Source organism: Pelodiscus sinensis, chromosome 5, assembly GCF_049634645.1.
Source record: "Pelodiscus sinensis isolate JC-2024 chromosome 5, ASM4963464v1, whole genome shotgun sequence".
Lineage (NCBI taxonomy): Eukaryota > Metazoa > Chordata > Testudines > Trionychidae > Pelodiscus > Pelodiscus sinensis.
The window spans coordinates 76,439,120-76,451,830 of NC_134715.1; the positions used below are offsets into that span (position 1 = coordinate 76,439,120).

Below are 12,711 nucleotides of genomic sequence, written 5' to 3' on the forward strand. Positions count from 1 at the left end.
GCAGCAAGAGCTCCTGGGAGGGCTACAGCTGCAGGAGAGGGACTGGAGAGAGAAGCTCTCCCTCAGCAGTTGCCGGGGACTCCAGGAGAGGCCAGGAGGAAAGCAGAGGCGAGTTGGTGCCACCTGGAGACTACCTGCTGAGGGGACGCCGGCCTGGAGATCGCAGCCAGCTGGGCAAGGACAGGTAGGAAGTGGCCCAGGGCAGGAGCGGGAGGCGCCCCTCCGAGCCCGAGAGACTTGGTGGGTTTTGGCTAGCTAGCCCCACCGAGGGAGTGACCCTATACCCGGTCGCTCACAGGGCCCTGGGCCGGGACCCGGTGGAGTAGGGTGGGCCCGGGTCCCCCTACCGGGGGGGTGCCCAGCTACGACGAGAATCTGTTTGGAGACTCGGCCTGTTTAAAGGGCCAGTATAAACTGCGGTGATGCCTATGATGAGCAACCCATACAGACTGTATTCTGCCCTGAGATGGGCTATATGAAGACAGTCAGGGGGCACTGAGGCACACGGGGGTGCGGACCCCCTGACAGGGGGGTAGTCTGATACGGCGAGTATAGGCCAAAACCTATGTTTTAACTGGAAAATTAGGGGGTCGTCTTATACACCCAGTCGCCTTATACGCCGGAAAATACGGTAAATTGCACAAACTGGGGTTATGTTATAAACAAGTCATTTTATTAACTACAGAAGATAAATTTTAAGTGATTATAAGGGCTCAGTAAACAGATCAAAGCCAATTACTGTAGTAAACAAAAACTGCAAACTGAGCATAACACACTAAATAGGTAAGATATAAATTATCAGATACTTACCGAGTGATAAATAAGTTGGCAGATTCTTAGGGTAGAAGTTGCCTTGGCTTTCCCAGGTTCTCAGACAGACTAAAAATCTGTCCAGCCTGGACCAAATGAAATTAATAGGTAGCAGGTTTAAAACAAACAAAAGCAAATATTTGTTCATACAAAGCACAGTCAATCCATGGAATTCTTTGCCAGAGGATGTTGTGAAGGCCAAGATTATAACAGGATTAAAAAAAAAACCCTAGATAAGTTCATGGATGATAGGCCTATCAATGTCAATTAGCCAGAATGGGAAACTATGGTGTGTCTAGCCTCTCTTTGTCAGAAGCTGGGAATGAGTGATAAGGAATGGATCACGTGATAATTACCTATTCTATTCATTCTCTCTTGGGCACCTGGCATTGGCCACTGTTGGAAGACAGGATACTGGTCTAGATCCTCAGTGGACAATAATTTTTAATGGAGGGGCACTCCAACACTTGGGTAAGTGGTCAAGGCCTGCACTTCTATGGAGGGGGTGCAGGTCTAGGATGGCGGGAGGGAGGGTATAGAAAAGAGCTTGGGCTCAAGGATTGGGATGCAGGAGAGGGTGTGGGGTCTGAGAGGGAGTTTGGATGAAGGAAGGAGTTATGATCATGGGCAGGGGTTTGGGGCGCAGGGTCCAGGAGGGCATATGGGGGCAGGAGAGGATTCTGGCCTAGAAAAGGGGTATAGGAGGAGGTGCAGGGTCTGGGAGGGAGTTGTGACCTGGGAAAAGGAGTACAGAGGGTTTGGGTGATGAGTTGGGGCAAGTGAATGGAGTGCAGGATCAGGGAAGGGTATGGGTGCAGGAGAGGATTCTGGCCTGGGGGAGGGGTATAGGAGAGAGTGCAGGGTCTGGGAGGGAGTTGTGACTGGAAGTGGGAAAAGGGGGTGCAGAAGGTTTAGGTGGTGACCTGGGCAGAAAGTTGCGGGAAAGAGGAAGTTGGGTGCCAGAGGCAGGATTTGGCTGAGAAGCACTTACCTAGGTGGCTCCCAGCTAACAGCCCTGCAGGAACCTGAAACAGGCTCCATGCCTATCTTATGGGCTGGCTGCTCCACATGGCTTTGCTCCAGCATAAGAATGGTAAATGAGGGAGGAGGAGGCTTTGCTTGCTGCCTCTGCCTCCATCAAAATTTCTCAGCTCCTATTGGCTGGAAGCTGGCCAAGGGGAGCTAAGGGATTTTGCTAGTGAAGCCTCCCTCCTCCCTTCCCAGCATCCAGACCATGCAGAGGCAGACTTTAAAGTGGCAGCTACTGTGTAGTAAGGGTGCCGGTGAAGTGGCTGTGGGCTGGCTTAGTTAGTTAGAGGCCCGCTAACTGCCTCTTGCCCACCCCTGGTCTAGTTGGATCTTTGGTCTGACCCAGTATGACACTTCTTATGGTATGTTCTCTTCCAGAAGGCAGGCTGCTGGTGACAGTCATAGAACCATAGAGCTGGAAGAGACCTCAGGAGGTCATCAAGTCCAGCCCCTGCACAAAGCAGGACAAATCCCAACAAGACTTCTTGACAGGCAACTCCCCTAGTCAGAGGATAGCTGCTTCATAACCTGATTTTACAGTGTCCAGATTCAGCTTGTCCATCTCTGTTCACTTACCTTACAGAACAAGAAGACCTAAGTCTATCTCGGAACAACACACCTGACCCTTTTTATTAGACAGCATGTAACAATGGCAAAATGTACTAGCACATGTTGACCTACATGCCGCACTTTATACCTTAATGTGGCATATAATGAAAGGATTGAAAGAACAATAGCAAGCAGATAAAACTGAAGATTTATATGTTAAAAAAAAGAGAGAGAGACTTTTATTTGGAAAGTTCAATGTGACTGAGACTGAAAATGTCAAAGCGAGGTTCATCCTAAAAGTAAACCCTGTAATGCTAAATTTGAAGTTACAGCAATACAAAATCCTTCATCTCTTATTTCATCACCTCTATTAAGATTAGTGCAGTTAGATTAACAATAAATGTTTTTGTTAACAGAAATATGTATATTTTGCTTATTCAGTGAAAAGTTGAGAGGGATCTTCATTACTGTAAGAGCTTACTGTGAAGTTCTAATTCACGATAGGTACAGAAAAGCAGGCACCTTCCTGCAGGGTGCTTCACTGATGGGTGAAGGGTCTAACTCAGCTGGTGTAAATTGTCACAGCTCCATCACTAAACTTCCATTGACTTCAATAGAGCCATGATCTGCTCCATGGTGTGTAATCAGTGTTACATCTGCTCTCTTTACTGTCAACATAATTCTTTTAAACTATTTTTTACTCCTGTTCACATTGCAGTCATCACAACTTCAGAGGAATGAGTTAGTTTCTATTCCTAATCACACCAGGGCCAAAACCTACTCATTTATAGATTTATTTAAATCTACTCAGTGCAATCCCACTTAGTCAATTAGGGTATGTCTACACTACCCCGCTAGTTCGAACTAGCGGGGTAATGTAGGCATACCGCACTTGCAAATGAAGCCCGGGATTTGAATTTCCCGGGCTTCATTTGCACAAGCCGGCCGGCGCCATTTTTAAATGCCGGCTTGTTCGAACCCCGTGCCGCGTGTAGCCGCGCGGCACGGGGTTCGAACAAGCCGGCATTTAAAAATGGCGCCGGCCGGCTTGTGCAAATGAAGCCCGGGAAATTCAAATCCCGGGCTTCATTTGCAAGTGCGGTATGCCTACATTACCCCGCTAGTTCGAACTAGCGGGGTAGTGTAGACATACCCCTAGATAGTGTATTTTTATTGGACACAACCAGCATAGCTGAGGGTAGGTTTGACCTACAGAAATTTTGAGAAGGAAAGGACCAGTTTTGACTCTGAGATCTCAGCATGCATTTTCTGAACTGGAATCTGTTTAAAAAATACAGCTTTTCTTTCAAATTGTAAACTGAGAAAAATAAACCAATGCTCAGTGAGACAACAAACATGGACAAAACTTTTTAACAGAGCCATGTTACAAGTAGAACTGTATTTAACAAAGGAAAACCATTTTTGATACTCTTCAGAAAACCTCTATAATGCATATATTACATGTAATAGAATTATCTATTGGACTATTTTGGCAATCAATTTATTCTAATTATTGTAAATCATTGTAAAACCATGGCATTAAAATAGCTTTTTTTGTACCATTACCTTTTCACTATATAATACACTTTCTTCTATTTTTTTAAAGACAGATTCACAGAAGTGTTCCTACTTAAAACTCCGTGAATATTGTACACTATGAGACTGCAAGCAGGGGAAAGAATTTGGAAAAGGAGCCAGAGCAGGAATTAATCTTTTCTTGTATGATTCCCAAAATAAATAGACAGCAAGAATCCTGCAAAGCCATCAAAGTCAACACATAATTTTTACTTATGATGGATTTCAAGTGAGAAGTTGCAGGGGAAGAATATGTTCAAAGCAAACCAAAAAGGACTGTTCACTCCCAGCAATACCTTTGCATAGACATGACTGGTGAGATTCTCAGCTTAAGTAAATCAGCAAAGCTTAGCTGAAATTAGTGGAACTATATCTATAATAGATATAAGAATTACACCAGCAGTGAATTTGGTCCTATGTACTGAGCAGACAAATGACACATTTAAGTGAGTACAGATATTTATTTAACCAAGCAGCTATATGCATAAACATTTATTAAAATGTAATTGTACTACAAAAAAACCCCAAATAATTTGGGTTTAAACATACAAGTACTTTGAGCACTGACTATTTAGTAAAGTCATGTGCAGAGCTGCTGCAGAATTGGGCCCTCTGTTGTATTCTATGGAGAAATACTTTTGTAAGAAAAAGAAAAGCCAACTAAGCATGGCAATGTATGTTTATATTAAAGGCCAAATTCTAGTTTCACACAAAGGACTTGATGAACTCAACTCCCAATAAAGTCAAAGGGCTGTTTCCCATTGCTATTGCATCCTAAATTGCAAAAATCCACCAGGTAATTTCACTGAAAGTTTTATTTTTTTAAATGTTAGCATTTCTCTAAGCTGCATCCTTACCTCTGCATTTAAGAATGTTAGTTTCCTTAGCAACAGCTTGAATTACATTTAAAATATAGTGTGTTATTTGTTTTATACTCAGTTCACACTCTGCTCTCAGAATTATTATTCCCCTACAAAGCAACTGGCAATACAGTAGGCAACTCATGAGTAGCCAATAGACACAAAGCAGAGATGCACAGACCAAGGAGAAGCAAATTACTTAGCTGGAAAGATAAACAGCTAATGCAGATGCCATTCTTCTTTTATTCACAAGAATATTCTACACTATTTTATTGTGGGTTAGCAGTACATTTTTTGGCTGTAGGTCATTGACCTTTTTTGCAAGTTTCTTCCAAAAAGGACTTGTAATCAATTCGCCCATCCATATTGGGATCAAATTTAGACAGAATGTGGTAGACCTCATCCTCATCTAGCAGAAGGTTACAGAGCTTCAGAACAGATCTGAATTCTGGCAAGGAGAGGTAGCCATTGCTGTCAATATCCAGCTTCTTAAAGGCTCTTTGGAGGATCTTCCAGTCCCCTCGTAACTACAGCCAGAAAGAAAACAATTGGGATGTTGAATTACCACAGTGAAATAACAACCAAACTATTATGTATTGTGAGGCACCAATGTCTTATGTTTATATTTCATCTGAACTACTAAATTGTGAGATATGCAATAGCATGTTTTACAGTACATTCCTGCACACTTTCACAGGTCACACTGGCAAGGTTCACATAATATAATTTGCACTTTACTGCTCCATGAACATTCAAGTGAAAATTTAAAAAAATGGCTGCTTGAAGTTATGCTTCTATGTCCATAGTTAGAAACCTAAGTTAGAAACCTTAGAAATAAGGAGCCTCATTTTCACAAATCTAACTAACGTCAGTGGCAATTGCTGGACTACCATCACTTTTGACAAATCACATCACTTATCTAGACATGTAATATGGATTTAAAAGTCTAATTTTAGGCACCCAAGTTTGAAAATGTTGGCGTCCATATTAAGTAGCAACTGGCTCTCATAAGAGAATAATGGTTGTGGGGGGCGGGGGAGAGTGGACAGAGTCAAGGAGACTTCCCTCCTTTCCCTCCTGAACACGGGGCAGGCACAATTCCTGAAAAAATGTTTTATTGGTTGGTCATTATTGGAGATGCACCTCAACCTGCCCCTTCCCGAATTCACCTCTATGGTATTTTATTTCACTCTTGTCAAGTGGAAGTTCCTGGAAGCTGTCTTATAGGATCGCAGCATAATACCATAAGAAATAATATGCGCCATACTTGGACAACAACGGCATGTCCTCAAATACTGTAAGGGCTGCATGAAAGTAAACTATTATGTATGCTCAGGCTCAATTTATCCATGTTTGCCTACTAAGTATTCTAATTCATCTATCTCAGGCTATGTCTAGACTGCATCCCTAATTAAGCACGTCAAAATTGCTAATGAAACAGGGATTTAAATATCCCATGCTTCATTAGCATAAACATGGCATGCTTTTTTTCTAAACGGATCTTTTTTGAAAAAAAAAACAAAACAAAAAAAACCAGCAATCTAGACGCGGATCTGTCGAAAATAAACCCTTTTTCAACAGATCTTGTATTCTTCAAAAAATGAGGTTTACAGGATCTGTTGAAAAAGGGTTTATTTTCGACAGATCTGCATCTAGACTGCCGTTTTTTAAAAAAAGCTCTGTTTCGAAAAGAAGCGGCAGCCATGTTTATGCTAATGAAGCACGGGATATTTAAATCCCTGCTTCATTAGCAATTTCAACATGCCTAATCTACAGCTCTCTGTCGACAGAGAGATGTAGCCTAGACACAGCCTCAGTGTAGTAGTTCGTGATTCAACACCACAATGTCTCTTGCTGGTCACTCTGGGAATTAGCTGGGTCCAGCCTGAGAGCACCCTCTCCTGGTGGTCTTGCTCACTGTTGCCTGTTTCTTGTCAATCTCCACCCTTTGTCAGGACCTGTGTTCCTCACAGACCACAGCACCCATCCCTCAGGGTACTGCCCTCCAGTCAGTGCCCATGTCTGGATTCCTTCCCTCCTGAGGAACTCCGTTACCTCTAAGCCCATCTTGCCTCAGTGACCCACTGCAGTTCAGCATCTAGCCCCTTCCTTAGGGAGCAAACTGTGAGCTAAACTGGCCTCTTCATCATTGGCAAACAGGTTGAACCTGCTGCCTATTCCTGCTCTGGCTGCTCATCTGGTCCTGGTACATCAAGGGACCCTTGTTGCTGGACCTCAGCCTGCAGTTTATTTAGGCCTGAGCTCTCCTAGCTCCCCCTGCTTTTTCCCAGCATTGCTCTGTCCAAGGTATCCCTGATAGCAGGCAGCTAGATCCTTCTCCCTCCACAGCAAGAGTGAGCGCCTCTTGTCCAGGAGCTCTTCTTATAGGGCCTAGTAAGGCCCTGATTGGCTGCTTCAAACCCACTTGTGATTGGATCCTAGCCCTAGCTCTCTCTCGGGGTTGTTTTAGCCCCTTATGTGCCAGTGTGGGGCAAGCGCCCCATCACACTTAGATATTTGAAAGGTACCATCAATATCCATGATAAAATATGGGCCCACCAATAAGGAGGGGACAAAGAGGGATTTAAAGGGACCCAGGGCTCCCAGCTACTGCTCCTGCTCCTGCAGTAGTTGCAACAGCCAGAGTCCTGGGCCTGTTAAATCACCTTGCTCCAGGTGACTCCGAGGGCTGTATGTGCGTGTGTGGACCATGCTCCGGATGATGCTGGTGGGGGTAAGGGAAAGCACACACTGGGCAGTATGTAGGGCTGGCTGCCTCCATCTCCACCCCTTCCACCAGAGGCCTCACCCCCTTCCAGGAGCGTGGAGCTGCTCTCCCACTCTGCCCTGGTAAAAAATAATGTGCAGCATCAAGTTTAGTACAACTCTGACTGATTCAGCGAAAGTAAAGTTCCTATTTCATCTCATCTAATATAACCACTGCCCATAAACAATAAGGACCCACTTCATTTGTAAACAATGAGCAGTCCAGTGGCACTTTAGAGACTAACAAATATATTACACCATCATCTTTAGTGCGTAAAATCCATTTCATCAGATGAGTTACAGACTCCAGAATCTGACACAAAGAATTAATGGACACAAATCAGACATCAGGAATGGTAACACACATAAACTTGTAGGGGAACATTATAACCTCTTTGAACATTCAATAATGGATTTTAAAATTAATCATTTTTCTATGAAGGAATTTTATCACCCAATTACAGAGGGAGACTGATGAACTGGAGTTCATTTACAAATTCAACACTTTCAACTTGGCCTTGAATAAAGATATTAACTGGTTAACGCAGGTCAAAGATAATTTGATATCAAGTATCAAAGGCCTTTGATATTCACATTTACACATTAAAAGCTATGAATGGGACACATCCAGTCTGAATCAATTAGCGTCATGAACTTGTCCTACAATTGATAGGTAACTGCTTTTGCTGTTATATATACTCTGGATTCTGTAATTTCCATTCCAACTCATCTGATGAAGTGGGTTTTACTCACAAAAGCTTACAATATAATATATTTATTAGTCTCTAAGGCTGTGGTCCCCAACACGGCGCCCGCCAGGTGCTCGGGGCTGGCCTGGCCCCGGGCACATGGCGCACAGTGAGCACTGGCCCTGGGCGCGTGGCGCTTGGGGGAGGGAGCGCTGGCTCCGGGCGCGCAGCGCTTGGTGGTGGGGGCGCTGGCCCCGGGTGCACGGCGCTTGAGGGTGGGGGCGCCGGCCCCGGGCGCGTGGCCCTTGGAGGGGGCACCGGCCCCGGGGCTATGGGGGGGCCCCGCCCCCGGGCATGCAGCCATGGGGGGGGCCGCCCCCGGGCGCGCAAGTGTCCCCGCCCCTTGGCACCCGGCGGGCAAACGGCCACGCCCCCTGGTGCCCGACAACCGCAAAAGGTTGGGGACCACTGCTCTAAGGGCATGTCTACACAGCAGCATTATTTCAAAATAATGCACATTATTCTGAAATAACAACGTGAATATCTACACAGCAGGCCTGTTATTTCGAAATAATTTCAAAATAACGGGTTTGTTCCGAATTCTGTAATCCTCATTTCACAAGGAATAACGCCCTTTTGAAACAGTTATTTTGAAATAGGGTGTTTGTAGACAGCTCAGCTGTGGTTATTTTGAAGTAACTGGCCTCCAGCAATTCTCACAGATGCCCTGGAAGCCACTCTGTCCACACTCATCTCTTTCTCTGCAGGCTTTAAAGATGCAGCCTCAGGGGAAAGGGCTTGTGACACAAGGAAAGCCCTGCTAGCCCTGTGCCATACACCAGCAGCCTACTCAGACTTCCAGGCCGCAATGAGTGACCCTTGTGCTCCCTCTGAGCCCTACACGTCTACAATGGAGCTGGCAGCTACCTCTGAAGCCCCTGCCTGCACCTTCCCATGCCTGCTTGTCCCCAGGACGTGGGGATAGTGAGGCTCCCTCCTGGGTTGTCTGTGCCCCTGCATTAAAGTGCCCACTGTCCAGGCCTCAAATGGCCTTGCCCCAAGCACATCACCATTGTCTGACCCAAGACCTTTCAGTGTTGGCTCAGAGCTGAGGGCTCACTGTCTCCTGGAATGACTGCCCTTTTTGTTTTTCTTCACAGCTGGACCAGGTGTGAGTGGGGCACGAGCCACATCTCTCATGCCAGCCTCCCAATGCCACATGACCTGCAGGTGCTGCTGACCCTACAAGGACTTCCAGTGGGAGCACATAGCCTGCCTCCGTTCCCTCCTATGGTCTCTGGACCAGCAGGACTGGAGGTTGGACACGGACCTGGAGGAGCGCCATGCTGACCGGGAGATGTTCCACATGGCTTGGGTGAGAGCTTTCCCAGGAGACCCAGAGCACGTGCATGGCGTACAGCGCTGCCACCAACCACATGGTCACTGCGATTGAGTGGTCCAGCAGCCACTCTCCCACACCCGCTGCTTCCAAAGACTCCCCTGCATCCGCTCCCGATCTCATCCTGGCTTCTCCAGCTTTTTCCCTAGCCCCCTCGGCCGCTGAGGCCCTGCACACAAGGTTGTGGGACCGCCCAAGGCAGGCGCCAGTTCCATCCTCATCCCTGAACCCCTCCTCCCCCGTTCTCTCCCTTCCACCTCCCTCCTCTCAGGTTCCCTCCCCAGTCCTTCCCCAGTTATATTTACCCCAATTTAAAAAAAGAGTTTCTTGTTCAGAAACAAAAGGGGGTGCATCTAGACTGGCAAGATTTTGCGCAAAAGATTTTGCGCAAAAACTTGCCAGCTGTCTACACTTGAATTTGCGCAAGAGCACTGATGTTCTAATGTAAGAATTCAGTGCTTCTTGCGCAAATACTTTGACGCTCCCACTCAGGGACAAGCCCTTTTGCGCAAGAATACTGGCGCAAGAGGGCCAGTGTAGACAGGCACCTTAATTTTTCGTGCAAGAAAGCCCGATGGCTAAAATGGCCATCGGAGCTTTCTTGCGCAAAAGCGCGTCAATACTGGGCACGGATGCTTTTGCGCAAAAGCACTTTTTGCGCAAAAGCATCCGTGCCAATCTAGACCCTCTTTTGCGGAAATATTTTAACTGAAAAACTTTTCCGTTAAAAGTATTTCCGCAAAATCATGCCAGTCTAGACGCAGCCAAGGTGTTGTTGATTGTGTCTGCAGGGTGGAGGGGCAAGAAGGGGGAGAAGGGAGGGCAGGGGAAGGGAGGGGTGGGGGAGCAATGGCACAGAGGGGTACTGAGGAGGCCAGGGGAGTGTCCTTGTCTGGAACTCTCACTCAGGGCCTCCCGGATGTGCACAGCCCCCTAACGGGGCTGCCGGATGGCAGCTGTGCACAACTGTCCAAAGATCCTGGCCAACCACTCGACCTCTGGCCCCCACTCTGGCAAGAACATCTCCCCCTTATTTTCACAAATATTGTAGAGGACACAGCAGGCCGACACCACCTGGGGGATGATTTGCTTGCCAAAGTTCAGGCGGGTGAGGAAACAAAAGAACCTCCCTTTGAGATGGCCGAAGGTACCCTTCACAACCATGTGTGCTCTGCTGAGCCTGGCATTAAAACGCTCCTTTGCAGGGTCCAGGCGTCCAGTATAGGGCTTCATCTGCCAGGGGAGCAGAGGGTAGGCTGCTTCCCCCATGATGCACATGGGCATGTCCACATCCCTGACCCTGATGGTACAGTCAGGGAAAAAGTGCCGGCATGCAACTTCTGAAACAGGCTGGAGTTCCTGAAGCTGTGGTGTCGTGCACCTTCCCCGACCACCCAATGCTGATGTCTGTGAAGTGGTCTCAGTGGTCCATGGGGGCCTGCAGGACCATGGAAAAGTGTCTCTTCCAGTTGATGTAGTCTGATGCCCAGTGGTTTGGGGCCTGGATGGGGATCTGGGTTTCATCAATGGCCCCCCCACAGGTGGGGAAGCCCATGGCAGCAAAGCTAGTGATAATGCGGTCCACGTTGCCCAGGATGACAACCCTGTGCAGCAGGATGGTGTTGATGGTCCTCACCACCTGTAGAAGGAGACAAACAGAGACACACAGGATTGCCAGGGCCCTTGGGAGTTCCCCAAGCCCAACCCCTACATCCCACACACCAGAACTGTGACAGGCTGCTGACTAAGCCAAAACTCTGCCACTTTCGTCTGGCTAAAGAGGCTGAGGGAAAACAACTGAGCAAGGCCAGGCCTGAAGGGCTATTGGAAGCAGCTGTGGGCCTCACTGGCAGAGGAAGGCAACTAGGAAAGAGGCAAGGAATGCAAGGGGCCAGGGTGTGGCTCAGTGTGCTCCCAGATAGGCAGAGGAGCTGGCTGACTTGACTGTAAACAGAAGGTGGTGGGAGTTAACAATAAAAGCACAGATGACTGCACCAGAAGTGTCTCTGGTTGATTTGTGGACCAAATTGTGTCCCAGACCAAGGGGCCTGAGTGGGGACTCTGCCACATGTGGTACCAGGAGTGGGGTGCAGCGCCAGCAAATGTGGTTGGTGGCCCAGAAATGGAGGAGACCCTGCAGCGGCTGGTCAAGCAGCGAGAGCAAGTGCAGGAGGCCCTGCGAAGCTTCCAGCAGTCCCACCAGGCAGAGAGGCAGGGATTGCTAACTTGGCAGGCAGAACAACAGGAAAGCCTGCAGGAATTTATAAAAGAGCAGAGCACAATGCAGCAGCAAGCCCTGAACCAATTGGTGAGTCCTGGGGGAAAGGGATAGTACCTAACCACTAGGCCTGGGACTCTGTAAAATGGGGCCAGCCGATGACCACAATGCATTTTTTAGGACATTTGAGCGGGTAGCCATAGGTGCTGGATGGGACAGGGCTACCTGGGCCCTGCGTCTGGCTCTCTATCTGGCAGGAGAGGCTCAAGAGGCCTACGTGGCTTTGAGGGATGATGAAGCTCATAGCCATGAGGCAGTAAGAGCAGCCATTCTGGACCGGGTGGGTCTGTCCACAGAAAAGTACTGGCAGAAGTTTCGGTCATCTTGATGGACAGCAGCACTGAGGACCCAGGCATTTGCCCAAAAGTTGTTAGACTGGGCAACCCGTTGGCTGAGGCCAGAGGCACGGACAGTACAAGAAATACTGGACTTGCTTGTACTTGAGCAGTTGCTGCAAGCCCTTCCGAAGAGTATCCATGTGTGGGTCATGTGCCACCAGCCAGACACGCTGGATGCAGCGGTCAGGTTTGTGGAACAGTACGTCAAGGCGGAGGTTCCCCGGAGAGAAGGCCGACCCTAGAGGGACAAGGAACCAGGGAGGAAGCTGGGGGAGCCCCTTTCTAAGAAAGGTCTGGAGAGGAAGGAGTCACCCTGAGGAGCACCTGTGGGGGCTGGCACAAGGACCTGCTGGCAATGTAGAAGGCCAGGGCATAGAAAGCGGGACAGCTAGGACAATATGGATTGCGGACATGTGGG

At 47.8% G+C, this 12,711-nt stretch overlaps 1 protein-coding gene across 5 annotated transcripts in view; it reads right to left on the reverse strand.

The window, feature by feature from the left end:
- Positions 1 to 4,404: 4,404 nt before the first annotated feature.
- LOC102445674 (EF-hand calcium-binding domain-containing protein 6-like) overlaps positions 4,405 to 12,711 on the reverse strand; it is a 90,491-nt gene continuing 82,184 nt past the window's right edge. For 4 of the 5 annotated variants that reach the window (XM_075930304.1, XM_075930305.1, XM_075930303.1 and 1 more), the window contains one exon: positions 4,405 to 5,350. In XM_075930304.1, the coding sequence (XP_075786419.1) occupies positions 5,129 to 5,350 (222 nt within the window). In that variant the 3' untranslated portion in view covers positions 4,405 to 5,128. The remainder of the gene's footprint in view (positions 5,351 to 12,711) is intronic. The other variant, XR_012904265.1, reaches the window with a different exon arrangement.